The sequence below is a fragment of the Neofelis nebulosa genome, chromosome 15 (genome assembly GCF_028018385.1).
Source record: "Neofelis nebulosa isolate mNeoNeb1 chromosome 15, mNeoNeb1.pri, whole genome shotgun sequence".
NCBI classification, from domain to species: domain Eukaryota; kingdom Metazoa; phylum Chordata; class Mammalia; order Carnivora; family Felidae; genus Neofelis; species Neofelis nebulosa.
In genome coordinates, this window is record NC_080796.1 from 18,349,632 (window position 1) to 18,369,776 (window position 20,145).

Here is a 20,145-nt window from a genome sequence, read left to right on the forward strand (position 1 = left end):
GGAACATGGGAACTGCAAAACAACCAGAAAATGAATAAAATTGCATTGGTAAGTCCTTACCCATCAGTAATTACTCCAAATGTAAATGCGATAAATTCTCCAATCAAAAGGCATGGAGTGACTGGATGAATTTAAGAACAAGACCAAATTATATGCTGTCTTCAAGAGACTCACTTCAGCTTTAAGGGCACACAGGCTTGGAGTAAAGGGATGGAAAATGATATTCCATGCAACTGGAAACCAAAATACAACAGGGGTGGCAATATTTATACAAAAAAATATATATACTTTAAGCCAAAAACTGTAACAAAAGGCAAAGAAAGTCATTATACAGGTACACGTTGAGGAGATGGTGGACTAGGACAGTAAGCCCACCTCGTGCCACAGATACACCAAGCTAATATTCACATGAGTGTAAATAATTCAGAAAATGAACTGAAGACTGGCAGAACAAACTCCGTAAGTAAAAGTAGAGAAAAGTAGAGAAGAGGCCATAAAAAGAGGGAGAAAGGGCAAAGGCAACCATGGCTGTCCCTGGTTGGAAATGAGGCTGGGGCACAGGGGAAGGTGATAAACAGACTATCACACTGGAGAGCCCTCCTGGGGAAGATGAATCCCCATAACATTGGCTTTGAAAGTCAGAGAGGCTGAATTTCATGAGTGTTTACAAACAGTGGGACTTAAAGCCTGGAATTTAAAAGGTCAGCAGGTTCAGTTCTGCAAAATTGAGTCCCCACCCCTTGAAGGGACAGCACAAGAAGCCACCAGTAGAGATAGAGTACAGAAGCAGCAGTTTGAAAAATTCCTGGGGCCCATGAGAGGGAGAGTTATTTATTTATCTTAGAGCTTGGCCATAGAAGCTGGGAACACAGGGAGACCCCTCCAGGAATAAAGGAGGTGGCAAGTGACATCTCCCTCCCCCACCCCTCAGCATAAACACAAGGTCTCCTGTGGGAACCAGCACTGCACCAACACTCTGTACCCAAATTGCTTACACGAAATCCCCTCCCACCACCCACACTTTGATGGATCTGCCCTTTCTCGTCAAGCTTGCTTCAGTCCCAATAAGGTGGGTCCCTTTCCCTAGAAAACTGGAACAATCCCCACCAACACATCACCTCCTGGCTAGGGGTGCTTTTGTTCTGAGAGCATCCGTGGCAGGTCTCATTTTCCAAGCAGACCACTATACACCAAATTAAAACATGTCCCACCAAGCTGGGGATCAAACACTGCCCACAACAGACAAAAGGAGCCTCTGCAGACAACTGGACTGAAGGAAAAGGCAGATAGGAAACAAGAGCAGGGCATATGCAAAAATGTAAGAGACACATCCTGAAGCACCAAGCCCTGGAGAACAGGGGACAAAGCACTGCAGGGCACTACAGGACCTCTTCCTCTTGAGGCCATTACCTTTGTGACGAGACATAAATGATTTTCCTAACACAAAAAAACAGACACAGAGAGACACACAAAATGAGAAGACAGAGGAATATGTCCCAAATGAACAAACAAGACAAAACCACAGCAAGAGACCTAAGTGAAATGAACATAAGCAATATGCCTCGTGGAGAATATACAGTACTAATCACAAAGATACTCCCTGGACTTGAGAAAAGAGTGGAAGACATCAGTGAGACCCTTAACACAGAGATTAAAAAAAAGAACCAATCAGAGATGAAGAAATAAAAACTAGACTTGATAAAAAATAGCAGGCTAGAGGAAACAGGAACAAATTAATGACCCAGAAGACAGAGTAATGTAAAATAACCAAGATGAACTAATAAGAGAAAACAATTCTGCAAAATGAGAATAGGGTTAGAGAACTCAGTGACTCCACCAAGCATAACAACATTCATATTATACAGATCTGAAGATAATGAGAGCGAGAAAAGGTGTAGAAAGTACATTTAAAGAAATAATAGCTAAAAACATTCCTAATGTGGGGAAGGAAATGGATATTCATACCCAGGAGGCACAGATCCCCCAACAAAATCAAGGCGGTCTATACCAAGACACATAGGATTAAAGTGGCAAAAAGCAGTGATTAAAAAAAATGTTTTTAACATCAAAAAAGACAGTTATATACAAGAGAAACCCCATAAAACCCTCAGCAAATTTTTCAGCAGAAACTTTGCACACCAGCAGAATCTGCAGCTAAGAATACTCTATCAAGCAAGGCTATCATTCAAAATAGAAGGAGATAAAGAGGTTCTCAGACAAACAAAAACTAAGAGTTCATTCCTGACAAGTGAAAACAAGCCCCACAAAAATGTTAAAGGGGACACTTTGCTTGGGAAAGAAAAGACCATAAGTGAGAGTATGAAAAGTAGGAAATCTAGAAGTGGTAAAAATAAATATACCTGTAAAAATCATACAAGGGATTCACAAAATGGAAGGATGTGAAATATGGCACCATATACTTAAGATGTGGGGGAAAGAAGAGTAAAGAATGTGATCAAACATAAGCGACCATGAATGTAATATGGACTGCTAGATGCAGAGGATAGTAAATACAAACTGAATGGTAATCACAAATCAAAAATCAGTAACAGATATGCAAAAAATAAAGAGAAAGGAATCCAAGTGTATCACTACTAAAGAAAGCCAACAAACCATGAAAGAGAACAAGAGAACAATCAGAGAAAAACTACAAAAAGAATCACAAAACAAATAAAATGTTAATAAATACATATCATACTTACTTTGAATGAAAATGCTCAAATCAAAAGACATAAGGTGACAAAAAGGATTAAAAAAAACAAAACAAAAAACAAACATGCAAAACAAGACCCATCTATATGTGCCTGTAAGAGATTCATTTCAGATGGGAAGGCACCTAGAGATTGAAAGTGACGGGATGGAGAATCACTTATCATGCAAATGGATGTCAAAAGAAAGACAGATGTTTTCACTCTTATGTGTATCCTGAGAAACTTAACAGAAACCCATGGGGGAGAGGAAGAAAAAAAAAAAAGAGGTTAGAGTGGGAGAGAGCCAAAGCATAAGAGAATCTTAAAAACTGAGAACAAACTGAGGGTTGATGGGGGGTGGGAGGGAGGGGAGGGGAGGTGATGGGCATTGAAGAGGGCATCTTTTGGGATGAGCACTGGGTGTTGTATGGAAACCAATTTGACAATAAATTTCATATATTAAAAAAAATAATAAAATAATTTAAAAAATAATAATAAAAAAAAAAGAAAGCCAGAGTAGCAATGCTTGTATTGGACAAAATAGCCTTTAAAACAAAGACTGCAACAAGAGATAAAGAAGAGCACTATATCATAATAAAGAGGACAATCCAACAAGAAGATATAACAATTGAAAATATGTATGCACCAAACATGATAGCACACAAATACATAAAACAAACATAAAGTAAATATTTGACAGTAATACAATAGTAAAGACTTCGATACTCCCCTTATATCAGCAAACAGATCCTACAAGCAGAAAATCAACAAACAAACAGTGGCTTTTAATGACACAATGGACCAGATGGATTTCACAGACATATTCAGAACATTCCATCCTAAAATAGCAAAATACGCATACTTTTCAAGTGCACATGGAATATTCTCCAAGAAAGAATGCATATTAGGCCACAAAACAAGTCTCAACAAATTCAAAAAGGCTGAAGTCATATCATACATGTTTTCTGACCACAATGTTATGAAACTGATAATCAATCACAAGAAAAAATCTGGAAAGAGCACAAATACATGGAAGTAAAATAACATGCTAGTAAAGCATGACTGGGTCAACCAAGAAATCAAAGAAGAAATCAAAAATTACATGGAAACAAATGCAAAAGAAAACACAATGGTTTAAAATTTTTGAGATGCAGCAAAAGTAGTTCTAAGACAGAAGTTTATAGCAATACAGGACTACTTCAAAAACAAGAAAAGCCTCAAATAAACAACCTAATCTTACACCTAAAGGAGATAGAAATGAAAAAGGACAAACATACCCAAAGTTAGCAGAAGGAAAGAAATAATAAAGATTCGAGGAGAATAAATGATATAGGGGTGACTGGCTGGCTCAGTCAGTTAAGCTTACAACTTCGGCTCAGGTCATGATCTCGCGGTTCATGAGCTCGAGCCCCACATCGGGCTATCTGCTGTCAGCGTGGAAACTGCTTTGGATCCTCTTTCCCCATATCTCTTTGCCCCTCCCATGCTGGTTCTCTCTCTCTCTCAAAAAATAAATAAACTTAAACATAAATAAATATATAAATAAATAAATAAATAGAAGTAAATATATAGAATAGATCAATGAAACCAGGAGCTGGTTCTTTGGAAATACCAACAAAACCAATAAACTTGTAGCCAGACTCATCAAAAAAAAAAAAAATATGTTTTTTTGGAGGGGCAGTGCCTGGGTGGCTCAGTTGGTTAAGCATCTGACTTGATTTCAGCTCAAGTCGTGATCTCATGGTTTATGAGTTAAAGCTCAGTGTCAGGCTCTGTGCTGACAGTGTGGAGCCTGCTTGAGACTCTCTCTTACCTGCTTTCTCTGTCCCTCCCCTGTTCTCTCACTCTCAAAATTGAATAAAGCTTTTAAAAAAAAGGAAGACAGAGAGAGATGACTCACATAAACAAAATCACAAATGAAAGAGGAGAAATAACAACCAACAGCACAGAAATGCAAACAATTATAAGAGACTATTATGAGAAATTATATGCGAACAAATTGCACAACCTAGAGGAAATGGACAAATTCCTAGAAACATATAACCTACCAAAAGTAAAGCAAGAAGAAACTGAAAATTTGAACAGACCAATTACCAGCAATGAAATTAAATTTGTAATCATAAAACTCCCAAAAAACAAGTACAGGACCAGACGGCTTTATAGGTGAATTCTACCAAACATTTAAGTAACAGTTAACACCTATTCTTCTCAAACTATTCCATAAAATAGAAAAGGAAAGAAAACTTCCAAATTCACTCTATGAAGCCAAAATTACTCTGATACCAAAAACAGATGAAAAACCTATCAAAAAAAAAAAAAAAAGGAACTACAGGGGCCAATACCTCTGATGAACACAGATGGAAAAGTCTCACAAAATACTAGCAAACTGAATCCAACAATATATTAAAAAATCATTCATGTGACCAAGTAGGATTTGTTCCCAGAATGCAAGGCTGGTTCAATATCCATAAATCAATCAACGTGCTACATCACGTCAATAAGAGAAAGAATAAAAACCATGTATGATCACTTCAATAGATGCAGGTAGAGCATTTGAAAAAGTACAACATCCATTCATGATAAAAACTCTCAATAAGATAAGTCTAGAGGGAGCATATCTCAACATAATACAAAGAGGAATGACTCAAATAAATAAAATCAGAAATAAAAGCAGAGATATTATAACATACCAAAGAAATATAAAGGATCAAATAAACTATTACAATCATATGACAACAAACTGGACAATATAGAGGAAATCGATAAATTCCTGGAAATATCTAACCTACTAAGACTGAATCATAAAGAAATAGAAAATCTGAAGAAACCAATAAGGAGATTGAATGAGAAATCAAAAATCTCCCAACAAGAAAAGCCCAGGACCAGATAGGTTCCCCTGGTAAGGTATACCAAACTTAAGAATTATGCCAATCTTTCTCAAACTTTTCCAAAAAACTGAAGAGGAGGGAGTACTCCCAAATTTATTATATGAAGACAGTATTACCCCAATCCCAAAGCCAGATAATGACACTACAAGAGAAGAAAACTACAGGCCCATAACCCTGATAAATACGGAGGCAAACATTTTCAACTAAATATTAGCTAACTGAATTCAACACCACATTAAAACAATTACACACCATGATCAAGTGGAATTTATACCTAGGATGCAAGGATGGTTCAATATACACCAGTCAATAAATGTGATACACCACATTAACAGAGTAAAAGAAAAAAAAAATCACATGAACATCTCAACAAATGGAGAAACATAGGTGACAAAATACAACTTCCTTTTATGATTAAAAACTCTCAAAAATTTTCATATGGTAGGAATGGACCTCAACATAGTAAAGGCCATATATGGCAAGCCTTCTCTTATATAAGAAATAGAACAAGGGTGCCCAATCTTACCACTCCTATACAACACAGTAATTGACATCCTAGCCAGAGCAATTAGGTAAAAAAAGGCAGCCAAATTAGAAAAGAAGACATAAAACTGTCTTTGTTTGTAGATATGTTATGATCCAATATATGAAAATCTTAAAGACTGCACCAAAAAAACTGTTAGAAATAATAAATGCAGCAAAGTTGCAGGGTACAAAAATAAACATACGAAAATCAATTGCATTTCTACACAGTAACAATAATATATGAAAACAATCTTAGGTCACAACAGCATCAAAAACAATAAAATACTTATGAATAAATTTAACCAAGGAGGTAAACGATCTGCATACTGAGAACTGTAAGACTTTGATGAAAGAAACAGAAGGCGACACAAGCAAATGGAAAGATATCCCATGTTGATGGATTGAAAGGATGAATATTGTTAAAATGCCCATATTACCCAAACCCATCTATACATTAAATGCAATTTCTATTAAAATTCCAATAACATTTTTCACAGAAATAGAAAAAAAAAAAACCCAAAATTTGTACAGAATCACAAAAGGCTCTAATTGACTAAACCAATTTTGAGAAAGAAAAACAAAGCTGGAATCATCACATTCCCTGATTTCAAACTCTACTACAAAACTATCGTAATCAAAACAGTATGGTACTGGCACAAAAACAGACACACAGATCAACGGAAAGAACCTAGAGCACAGAAACAAATCCTCACATATATGGTCAACTAATATCTGACAGAGAAGCCAAGAATACCCAGTAAGGAAAGGATTGTGTCTTTAAGAAATGATGTTAAGCAAAAAGAAATATCACACACAGGAAAATGAAATTGGACTCCTATCATAAGTATTATTTTGTAAAAATTATTTTACACCATAAAATGACATATAGCCAATCTAGTAAAATCATATCATTAACGAATGTTTAATGACATGAGAGAAAGCTCAGTACTATTTAGGGTATCATGAACTACAAAACAGTATACACACTTTGATCCAAATTTTATTTATGAAATTGCTAACTCATAGTGATAATATTATGGGCCACATTTCCTTTATCAAACTTTATTTCACTCCTAATTTTTCCGTAATGGCCATGTATTATTTTTATAATCACAATAAAAATATTATTTGCAAAATACAAATTCAGAAGATTAGGGCAAAGTCTTCAAGGAAAGATACGAGAAAAAGGATAAAGTGGAAAGTTTCAACAGAGAAGGAAAACACACTTCCTTGGAACTATAATGAAGAATGAGCGTGAGTTCAGAAATAAATGGTGTGAAGGCAGAAATTTAAGACATCATATTTAATAACCATACTTTTCTCTGTGAAATAGAAGATAATGCTATCTTTTTATGGAGAGGAGGCTGAATTGTAAGAGGGCTGAGGAAAATAATGGAGGTTTAACATTGCTATTTTGAGAATTAGCAGAAAGAAGGACAGAAAAAGATTTCTAGAGGACAGTAATCGGCCCAGCTTTGTTTGGAGATCATACTTTGCATCAACATGAGTCTATACAACAGTATAACATTCATCTACCAGACCATTCAGTGCATGTATAAGAATGAGGTAGGCACATGCTTGAGTGGATCTAAGTTTGGGGTTTTTGGAGTGTGGACAAAGGACAAGAGAGTAAAAGACACTGAGAATGCTATAAAAAGAGCAAAGGTATGAACAATGGAGTCTAGGTTGAACAGAGAAGGAAGTCAGAAAGTGGCATTACAGTGTCAGAAAATGGAAGGGTCTACAGCCTAGAAGTTTCAGTCAAGTCAAAGGGACACTGGGAAGAGGATCAAGAGGCCAAGGAATCCAGAAAGCTACGGCAGACATTACTATAATAGAGATTAAGTTCGAAGACGTGTCTCTGCTCTGGATGTCAACAAAAAATAGAGCATGGTCATGGGAGAAAACTGGGAAGCAGAATGATAAAAGATAATTGACAGAAGTTGTCCATTCAGCTCTCAGGCCAAGTACTGGGTGAATCTTTCACATGGATGTCCTTGTGCCAATCTGATGACAAGAACTGGGATGAAGAGAAAGACTATATAATCAGGGGTTCCCGGCCTTCAATGAATAAAGGAATGTGACCAGAAGGTCAATAGGTAACAGAAGCGACAGACTTTGACTCCCAAGCATTTCTCTTGCAAGTCTACCACAACTCCCTGCACATTCATGGAAAAAGAGCTGCATTTCAAACTATCAGGATACTTTGACTTTAATCTGAAAACCAGTAAAGGCTACTCAATAGCCGGTGAAAGACCACTGTGACAATCAAATGAATGGAAAATATCATCAAATTTTAAAAAGCCACTTTTTGTGTGAGAAAATATTTGATTGGCTGATTGAATGATTGAGACAGAGACAGCATGAATCAGGGGAAGGGGCAGAGTGAGATAGAATCCCAAGCAGGCTCCAAGCTCAGCACGGAGTCCAATGTGGGGCTCGATCCCACACCCCTGGGATCATGACCTGAGCCAAAATCAAGAGTCAGATGCTCAACCGACTGAGCCACCCAGGCACCCCCAAAATATCTGACTCTTAATTCAACCAGGTCATGGGATAACGTTTTCAAAGCCCCTGAAGATAGATAATCACCTGACCAAAAATTCAGGTTTTCTTAAACAGGATCCTTTACATAAAATATTTTACAAGCATATGTTTTCATAAAACAAGACCTACCTATGCAAGGGTATTTGGCTCGTCGTCCCCATCGGCCCAAGAACAAATATATTCTGCACAGTTTTTCCAAATAATTTACCACTTCTTTGGTGGCTCTTTCAGTTTCCTGATGGCTCAGCAGGAAAACTGCAAAGCTACTCAACAGTGAAATTCTTGGGCAGGTGCAATCAAAACCTCCTCCAGAGGCAAATCTTAGGTTTTCTGCCTAAGTAGATGGATTTTTTGCAGATGATGGTGTGGTGAGTGAACGTTTCTCTAACTACAAAGAAATGCGTTGTGACCTTTTTTCCTTTCTGCGCAGTAGACTCCAACATTTTTCAAGCACCCTTATCGTTAAAATACGTAAATACGTCAAAACATGTACATATTTTTAACAGATTATATACATGTACTCGTATCAATCCATATATGCAATTTTAATAAAATTTCATTTCTCTCTTATTTTTGATAGAGTAAATAAATAAAAATGGAAAGCCTAATATACCCCTCCCCACCAGGGAACTGTCTTATAAACCACCCCCTGCTTTCAGACCACTTCTAGACAGACTGGAAGAAATTCTGTTTATACACAATGTGCGCTTCCTTCCAGCTATAAAGAGAAAGAATCTGCCAACAGCGCAGACATCAATGATGAAAGTGATGGCAATCTACAACACAGACAGCGGCAGAGTGGCCTAATGGTCACTATGAGGCTAAACCTTCTTTTGAATCAACTTACAAAGTAGTTCTACGTCTTAAAAAGGAATAAAGAGAAAAAGAACCCACTTGAGTAGATGAAATATTTTTAGGGGCAGGTGGGCGTCATTTAAGTGCTGACTCTTGATTTCGGCTCAGATGATGATCTCACAGTTGGGAGATTGAGCCTCTTGTGGGGCTCCTCACAGGGAGGGGGCTGAATTAAGATTTTTTTTCTCCCTCTATCCCTCTCCGCCCCTCTTCTATTCGTGTGCGTGCTTTGTCTCTCTCTCAAAACAAAAATTCTTCTTTAAATAATGAGTGAATACCAGGTGTTAGGTGTGCACAAAAATACAGCCAGTCTTTTACTAATCTGTCAAGTATTCATTGTACGGCCATGACATACCTGGCATTTTCCCCACACACTAATTGTATTTACATGTATCCTAACCCACAGTCTCTCTTTAGAGGTGGAAATGACTGTGCAGTGACGAAATGAGTCTCTAAATTATTTCGATGTAATACAGTACCTGAGTAGACTGGCACACTGGCAGCTTGAAGTGAGACTGCCGTTCATCAATTCCACCTCCTAAAACTAGACCGTAAGTTCCTCAAAGATAAGCACTGCGTTTATTTGATCATCTCTATAAACCTAGAGAAGCACCTAGCAGAGGGACCGGCATTCAATGCCGTGAGCATTCAATGCTTACAATTTTGTTGGAGGGGTGGGAGAAGAGGGAGAAAGAAAGGGAGGAGGAGAAGAAGAAAATAAACCAAAGCCTGGGAACAAACTGGAAGAGCCATTTTATTGCCCCTAAAATGGTTTGACTATAACCACTAATGGTATTTTTTCTGATGAGATATATGTGTGTATGTGTATATATGTGTATGTATACGTATATATACATATACATATATATATACAGAGAGAGATCAAAAGCATATGATCTTGCTTACAACCCTGCACTTACACTTGGTATATAATTCCAGACCCTGAGCCTCAAGAGGAGAATCTATCCTCGCCCATTCCAGGCTGAGCTAGGTGCTAACATTCTGGGCTCCGTCATACATAGCGCAAGCATCTAACACTACAATTGGCACAGAACATGGAAAGTAGCCACTTCATATACTGTCCACTCATAAACTGTAAGCTCTTTGAGACTCCTATCTTTATGTTCACAAATACTAGCACAGATTCAGTAAATACTTACTGAATGACGGAAAGAACAAACATCTCATTCTCCTTCTGTTCTAGTTATCTCTTTAATTCGCTCATATGTTCAGTCAGCCGTTCAACCCACCATTTTAATTATCTTAAAGAATCAATAAACAAAAAGCCGTCTTGGCCAACAGAAATCGGATACAAAAATGGCGAACACCAAGAGCTCTTCATTCATATGACCAAAAAGTATCCCTTTCTAATGTCTTATGATTAACCATCGATAAACACTCAACATCATCACCCTTTTCTCTTAATGTCCTCTACGTCAGAATCACGTTTTACTAATCACTCTTTCACAACCACATTGATTACTTACTTCTATTCTTCCTTCTCCCTGACAAGACATATAGTAGGTCCTGCCACCTCTTTCTCTAATGATGTCATCAGGTCTGCTCTTAACTGTTTCTAGAGCCTCTACCTTTAACGCCTTCCAATTGACTTCCAATGGAGTCAAGGGAACGACTCCATACGCTCAAAATTAAGCTAAATATAAGGAATTGCTGTTTCTCACTACATGGGATTCCACTTACACAGAATCCACAATTTTAACCTGGTTTTTAAGGCTACTCATCTCTCACTCATCTCTACCAGCATTTGCTACCTTGTTTTCTCTATCTGCTCCTTTAGTCAACAATCCCTCAACATTTGCATTTTACCTGAACTAACAATATTTTAGTCCTTATTTGTATGTTTCTTTGCAAGTGTTCTAAAAGATCATCATGCGTGTGCTCTTTGATCTCTGAGAATGGGTGGAGTGCTTTCCCCTCCAGGGAAAATCTAGCAAGCACTCTTACACAAGTTGATTTCTCACTAGGTGCTGTTAACTTGCCATCCTACATCTAAGGGAACTCAATAAATGCTGTCTGGATTAAACTGAATTGGATGCTCATCTTCAATAAACTATTTATAAGTGAAAATAAAATAAAGAAAATAGAATACATTTAAATTACAGTGTTGTGGGGCGCCTGGGTGGCTCAGTCGGTTAAGCGTCCGACTTCGGCTCAGGTCACGATCTCACGGTCCGTGAGTTCGAGCCCCGCGTCGGGCTCTGTGCTGACCGCTCAGAGCCTGGAGCCTGTTTCAGATTCTGTGTCTCCCTCTCTCTCTGACCCTCCCCTCGTTCATGCTCTGTCTCTCTCTGTCTCAAAAATAAATAAACGTTAAAAAAAAAAGTAAAAAAAAAAATTACAGTGTTGAAAATCAGTAATGCTTCCCATAATCCTACTCAGCCTTCATCATCTGCATGGAGATTTCTCATGTGTATTCTAATGCTACTTCTGTTTTTCAGCCCCCATCTCCCTCCTCTTCACCCCTCTTGCCACCCAATGTCCACATGAAGGAAACCCAAAGCAAAATGAAAAGGACACTAGAGAATGTCAAGTTTCATATAAGCCCCACTGCTCATATTTATGCATCTGGTTATGAGGCCACCATATCAATATTCTTCACACTGAGAGCTTTATTTAGAGCCTCCCTATGTCAAAGGACAATTAATATCTTAGATAATTTCTATCAGAGTGCTTGATAAATTCACTTTTCTAGACAATGTAGCAAGAAGACACAATCAAAGAAAATGCCACAGTAAAGGTTTCTGCTCATTTTATACTGTCACGAGGCTAATAAAAAATTCACTGTTTTCTTGGAGTATTATATTAAAAAATTCTCCAAAACGCTAGTTTGAATAAAAATCTGTCTGATGTAGTCATTTTGGTATTATCTCTTGTAAAGAAGAAATTTAATCAAGCCTGTTGATATATTTAGCTACCGAATAGAACAAATTCGATTAACATTTTAAACACTAACTTACAGGATCAGCTGGTCCACAGAATTCTCGAAATGTCTTTGTAGGATTATTCTGTTGAATCTCCAGTGCTACACAAGGGCCGGAATACATTTCTGTCACCATCTCCTATGACATGTAATGTAAAAATTAGTAAAATTTAATGATCTTTTACTCCTCCTCCTTTAAATGCACCACTATTCCAAATCTTAAAATCTTAGTTATCTGTGAATTCTCATGAATCCCACATGCCAAAAGCTCCCAGGTATTGTCCATTTTTCCTGCAAAAATGTGTTTTAGGTATATTCCTTCATCTCCATAGGAATGGAGATCTAACCTACTAACATCATTTTAATGTACTGCTTTACCAGTTGGCACTTTCATTAATTGAAATGGTCTTCTCATACCTCTTCCTTCTAAAGGGTACCTCCTCTTAAATAGAGTTCTGTTGAATGGACATTTTTTTTTAAGTTTATTGATTTATTTTTGAGAGAGACACAGAGAGAGAGAGAGAGAGAGGGAGAGGGAGAGGGAGAGGGAGGGAGAGGGAGGGAGAGGGAGAGACATAATCCCAAGCAGCCTCCATGCCATCAGCAGCATAGCGTGACATGGGGCTCGGACCCACGAACTGTGAGATGGTGACCTGAGCCGAGATCAATATTCGGACGCTTAACTAAGCCACCCAGGCACCCCCTCGAATGAACATTTTTAAGGATACAAATTCCAAAGTGTTTCTTCCAAAGACGCTTTCAAAAATCATCATCATTTTCAGAAATGAAGAAAACAGAGACTAGATCTCATAGTAAACACCTGGAAATTAGACAGTATGTAGAAACAACAGTTTTCAAAGACTAGGTGACAGGCAGCACAGTACGACCCCTGAGACAGGGGAATCAAATGAAGTAAGCCACATGACTGCCCAACTTTCTGCTTGGAGGAAGTTTCCAGACAATGGGACAGGGAGAGGAAACACAACAGAGCCCAACACTCTCACTAAGGAGAAGAGATAAAGACTGGAATTCAGGGAGGCCACTGCAGCTAGAATGTGAGGACAGACTACTAGAGGAGGTGGGAGAACTATGGGAGAGTAAGCTATTGGGATCTGCAGAGAAGTTCACCTGAGTTTTTGGCTAAGAGTCTGTACATATGTAGAGGAAACCAGCCAAGGCTGAGAACTACCAGAAGCAGTAAGTGAAACCATCCGGAGAGACAGCACAAGGCTGAGAAGACTTTGCATTTCCATCAGCCAGACTGGAAAGCCCTCACACGATACACAGGGCATCGGGTAGAGTCCTCAGAAGGGTACTGCACCGTAACAGTTGGCCTTACGTATGGAATGCTCTGTATCCATCCTCTAAAGCTTAAAAGCAAGTCTTGAAAGGGTCAGACCGATCCCAAGTAACATAGTGAGTGCCCAAACTACATCAAATACTCTTCCAAGGAATATGACATACCTACCATGTAACACTATAAACTGCACATCATCCAGTATCCAATAAAAATTACCAGGCATACAAAGAAGAAAATATGAACCATCATTAGAAGAAAACTCGATAAATTGATACAGATCCAACAATGACAGAAATGATGTTGGTTACATAAGAATGTTAAAACAGCTAGTGTAAATAGTCTCTATCTGCTCAAATCACAGGAAGAAAACATGGACATGATGCAGAGAAAATCAACATTAAAAAGACCCAAAGAGTAGACTACTGAATCGCTAGGCTGTGCACCTGAAACTAATGTAACACTTTATCAAATACACTTTAAAAAAATTTAAAAAGAACCCAAATGGGACTTCTAGAGATAAAAACTACATCTGAATTAAGTACACTGAAAGGGATGGACAAAATAAAATACAACAGAAGGACAATAAATATAAGGAAATGCAACACCAACTATTCAAAAGCAAGCACAGAGGGGTGCCTGGGTGGCTCAATTAGTTGAGCGTCCGACTCTTGATTTCGGCTCAGGTCATGATCCCAGGGTCGTGGGATTGAGCCCTGCTTTGGGCTCCACACTGAGCGTGGAGCCTGCTTGAGATTCAATCTCTCTTTCTGCCCCTCTCCCATGCTCAGGTGCTTTCTCTTTCTCTAAAATTAAAAACAGAAAAGGCAAGCACAGAGAGATAGAAGAATGGATACAAATGTCCCACGATAATTTTTTTCAATGACATGCTAACATATGCATATATAAGCTGGATTCCCAGAAGAAAAGAAGGGGTGATGAATAACTATTCCGAGAATTGCTAAAATATACTCAAATTTGATAAAAATCACAAGCCAAAAGGTGCAACAGAGTCCAAGAATAAACGCAAAGTACAGTAAGACGATAATTAAATTGGCTGAAACCAAAAAACCAAAAATCTCAGTAACAAAAAAGCCTTTAAAAACAACTAAAAAAAAAAAAAGACATATAACAGTAGAACAAAGCTAAGGACATAAATGACAACAACAACAAAAATCTGTCAATCTACAATTCTATACCCAGGTGGGAAGATATTTCTCACAAATGAAGGAAAAATAACTTTTTCCGACAGAAAAAATGTGACAGAACTCACTACCAGCAGCCCTATACCGTAAGAAATGTTAAAGGAAGTTCTTCAGATAGAAGAAAAATCGTGCCAGACAAAAACATGGATCTGTAAGAACAATGGTAAACATGTGGGCAAATATATTTTTTAGTTGGTGTGCAAGATATTTATTTAAAGCAAAAATATTAAAAAATGCATTATAGGGTTTCTAATAGAAATAAAATGTAGGACAACCACAACACATAAGAAGAGGGGGAATGGAAGGGTACTGTTTTAAGGTTCTTATCTGTACATGAAGCGGTATAATGAAAAAGATGATCAAAGAAAAGAGCCTCTCAGTGTCTGGAACACTCAATCAGTGTTCTTTTCTTCTCTCCATGGGGTATAATACTTCAGGAAGAAATGAAAATAAATATAAAGACTTTGAGGCAGAAGTCCAGATGATGTGCATGACTACCAGGAGCGAAGGGAGACTAGAGAAAATTAGAGAGGAGGCCAGACTGTGGAGAGTTTGCAGCACATAATGACAAAGTAAAATAAAAGTAATGTATTACAGAACAGTATTTAAATATTAATTGGAACTCAGTCATCATACTTAATAGAAATTTCAGAAGTTGAAAGAGGAGGGAAGGGCTTCACGATTAAGATGGTAAACAGAACCCTAAATGTATCCCCCTGAAGTCACTTTGCTATTTCACAAAGGTCATATGTAATTGACTTTTTATGGATAATTATGTTGAGTCTGACCTTCTGTCTCATGACACTGAGGTACTGCCTATGAATAAATGTCAACGGCCAAGTTCTCAGCAGGGGCAGTAGACAGCATGAATGTGTTATCCAAAAAGAAAAGGAGGGAATTTTGCCTGCTTTTCTTTCATTTGTGTCTCTCCTTGCCTTTCAGGGTTAATCACAGATACCGTTAGAAATACAGACATAAAGGGCTATGCAAATGCACAACATGGAAAGAAAAAACACGTTGGGAAAAGGACTCTATCCAAAGCATAATGTGCCGCTTAAAAAAAACAAAATGGACTCAACAAAATTCTCAAGTCACCTAGGTTTTTTAATTAAGTACAAAATTAACAAAATCAAAAAAGAGCATGCTTGTTTCCTTCACAGCCCTTTGACTCCTGTCCTTTAGGTAGTTAGGATGGGATCATGTGATTTAATATCTACCCTCACTAGAACATAAGCTCCATAAATGCAGATAGTGTGCTTTTGTTGTTGTTGTCGTTGATCTCTGTATTCTTGGTATCGAACACATTGTTTGGCACGTAGCAGACACTCAGTCTATGTAGTAAATAAGTGGGTCATGATAATACAATAAGATAGGAATTATCACTTTTTTGTGTTTGTAAATGCTGACGCAGCAAATGCAAGTATAAATGATCAACACCGAATCTACTATAAGGAATTATGTCAAATACAATAATAGCGGTAGTAATAACAAAGCAGCTAATACTCTCTCAGCACTCTCAACGTGTGAAACTCCTTCACGGGATTTTTTTCATTTAATTATCACAGCAATCTCATAAAGTACATAATAGCATTACTTCCATGTTATAGATGGGTAAACTAAGGCTTAAAGAAGGCAAATACCTTGTCTATGGCCACACGACTGGTAGACTGGCATTTGAACCTAGCATCTGGCTCCACAAGTTTTTGGTGAGAAGAAGGGAATTGAGTTCAGAAAGCTGAAAGCTGGTTGCACTGAACTTTGAGATAAGAAAAGTCTATACACGGTTTGAAGCAAGGAATGTGGGAACCCCTAGAACTCATGTATAGTATCTGGTACCATGTCAGTGATGTCGTCCTATTTCACACTGTATATCCAACATTTAAGAGGACCATTTCACCCACAGATCTTTAAGTTTAGGCTAATAAAACGAATGGACTCGCTATTATGACCTTATAGGTCTTATCATTTATTTTAAAACACGAATCTGAAGACAAGCAGGGTAAAGCGTTATGCGAAAAGACAGAGTAAGAGTCACATCACCTGTTTCTGTCCCTTTCGGTTGCCTCTTAAGATTACTTTTATAGGCTCTACTTTCTGAATTAGATAAACCTCCTAGAGTTAAGAGACACATAGTACTATGCAGCATTTAAAAATTTACCTCTTCCTTGAACTCAAACTCAAGCTCCGAACATTAATGGTCATGAGAACTAAGAGTTTTGATGGGAAATACAATTGTCACAATAACAAGTGACACTCAGGATTTGCGAGCCACTTTTTGGTGTCCAAATTAAGCAGTGAAAGATACCGCAACCATAAGCATTTGCAGTGTATGGATCCAGACCCTTACACAACCGCCTTTGAACAAAACAGAATTTTAAGTGGGAAAAGACTTTAAAAGCATTAGAGGTAATATACCGTTCATAACAATATTATTTACATCAATAAAATATTCCTTGTATAAAAACATCCTTATTTCCCTCTGGATAACATTTTCAAAGAAACAGCTCTCCTTAGTTGCAATAAAATTTTATATCCTATAAGTACAGAACATCTCTCACAGATACCTGGATAATGTTCCGGTTCACGTAGACACCACATTTTCCCGTTAAGAGACAACTACAAACCAATTATGATTTGAAATATTTCTTTTACACTGAATAAACCATTTCAAGCTGAATAAAAGATGATAAGCGTTACTAAAAATGACTCACGAGGCTATTAATTACTCTGAAATACTGTAGTTTTTTTCTACCAAACGGCCCATATATCCTTTTCTTAAGCAGGCTCTGTTATTAATATTAGAAGATTTAAATAGTAATTACAGAGAATATACTCCTGAAAATATCAGACAGAAGAAAGCATCAACACCAATTAATTCTGGGATATCTTGACATTAAAGTATGATATTGCTACCGTCACTTAAATTCCTGATTTCTTAGGGGTGTCACCTCCACCCAGTGATGTTTTTATTTCTAACTCCCAAATCCCAAAATCAAAAAAACTCCACGAGTATATATTACGTAAAACATAAATTACACGTGTAGTATTTTAAAGCACAATATAGGAGACATTAAAGTTAGATGAGGGTTTTTTTTTTTTAAGTTATTTTCCAAAGAGAAATGTGGCCCACCTGAGATAAGTACCCAGAATACTAGTGTCCTCAACTATTTGTTACCAAATTCAATACTGTGTGATAGTGTATGATAATATAACTCAGGATCAGGGGATATGTCTCCATGAGTTTATCTTATATACAGTTTATCTTATATAAACCTATAATATAACATGGATTAAGGAAGGTAGAGGTTTTCAATCATATTTTTTAAAGTAAAATTGAACAAATAAAAGAAGGTTTGCAGGTGCTTGCTTGTGAAGGAAGGAAGGAAGGAAGGAAGGAAGGAAGGAAGGAAGGAAGGAAGGAAGGACCATAACTCTAAAATGAAGAAGCAGGTAAGATTAAGGTTAGAGTCAGTAAGCTATAAAAGAAGGAAAACTACTCTGGTTCCTCTCAATCAGGGTGGAAACCACCAGTATGCTGAACACGAAATTTATTTCACAATTGGTCTTTACTCTGTACAACTAAATAAGACAAAGGTTCAAACCAGTGCATTTTTCCTTTTTAAGGTCAGTTGAAAGGAAGAGTCATAGAGAAGGGGAGAAGAAGGGAATCTAGTCTCATTGTCAGGAACAGTAACCTTTATGCAAAAAAAAAAAAAAAAAAGTCAAAATTCTTTATTTTTTATTTTTTTTAACATTTATTTATTTTTGAGACAGAGAGAGACAGAGCATGAATGGGGGAGGGTCAGAGAGAGGGAGACACAGAATCTGAAACAGGCTCCAGGCTCTGAGCAGTCAGCACAGAGCCCGACGCGGGGCTCGAACTCACGGACCGCGAGATCATGACCTGAGCCGAAGTCTGCTGCTTAACCGACTGAGCCACCGAGGCGCCCCTCAAAATTCTCTTTAAAGGAACCTAGGTCAGGAGGCAGTCCACTAGCACAAATAAATCTAAGATGATTTGATACAGAGGGGAAGGAAACTAATTTTGACAAAATATCTATTATGTGTTATTTTCAAGAACAATATTTGGCTTACTTGAATATAGTCATTTGTTTTCAAGAATGTATTTCATTGCCCTCTAAACACCGCCTTTTAAATATTATTTCTTCAGGGGAGGGGCGGAGTTCAAAGGGCGGCGAAGTAGGGGGACCGGGATTTCCCTTGTCCCTCAAGCACAGCTGTACTGAGGTCAGAACCCCCAGAAACCCCCAGGAAATCAACCTGCAGAGCGGCAAAAGCATCTCCACACACGGAGGGAGACAGCTTGGTGGGAGGGAGGGAGGGAGGGAGGGTACGTGAACTGGGGGAGATAAAATGGAGTAGGCACAGAGGGGAGGGAACCCCTTCTTTGGAGAGACAAAAAGGGAGAGAGAGAGGACGGCTGTGAAATTGAAGTATCAAGTTAGAACAAGAGGAAAACCTCTCCGAACCACAGACTGAGGAGCGAGAATATGGACAGAGCCAGTTTCTATTTTGCAAACAGCCTTGGGAGCTGAAACCCGGAGGTTTCAACTGTTTGCAACTTTGTCCGGAGGGAAGCCGGGTAGCTGGCACTTTTACTCTATTCTTTTTACACCTTTTCTCTCTCTTACTCTTTTTTATTTTCCTTTCTCTTTCTCTGGATTTAGCTGATTCTCTGTTTCGCCCTCTTTTCTCCCCTTCGATTTTTCTTTTTGTTTGGGATCAGGTTCCCCCTGACTTTTTACTTTTCTTCCACGGTTACTTCAACAAACAAATCAAAGCACACCTGGCTGAAGGTCCGAACACCCCACCGCTACAAGCAAGGGGGAGCTCTGCAGACGACCGACCATCGGGAAAGAGCAGCAAAAATGCAACAACAGAGTGAATGCAACATACACCAAAAACGCTTCCTGAAGTGCCAGGTCCTGGACAGTGTGTGACCCCTTTTTAATATAGTAGTACTCTCAGGTGCAGGATATATAACAAGCTATTAAAACACACAAAAGACAGAAACACAGCCAAGATGACAAAAGGGAAGAATTCTCCTCAAAAGAAAATTCAGGGAGAAATGACAGCCAGAGGCTTGCACAAAACAGACATAAACAATATATCTGAACAAGAATTTAGCATAACAGTCATAAGACTAATAGCTGGGCTTGAAAACAGCATTGTAGGC

At 38.0% G+C, this 20,145-nt stretch overlaps 1 protein-coding gene across 3 annotated transcripts in view; it reads right to left on the minus strand.

The window, feature by feature from the left end:
• The window catches only part of NME7 (NME/NM23 family member 7), a 262,956-nt gene that overhangs the window by 112,622 nt on the left and 130,189 nt on the right, over positions 1-20,145 (minus strand). For all 3 annotated transcript variants that reach the window (XM_058700810.1, XM_058700812.1, XM_058700811.1), the window contains one exon: positions 12,484-12,585. In XM_058700810.1, the coding sequence (XP_058556793.1) occupies positions 12,484-12,585 (102 nt within the window). The remainder of the gene's footprint in view (positions 1-12,483; positions 12,586-20,145) is intronic.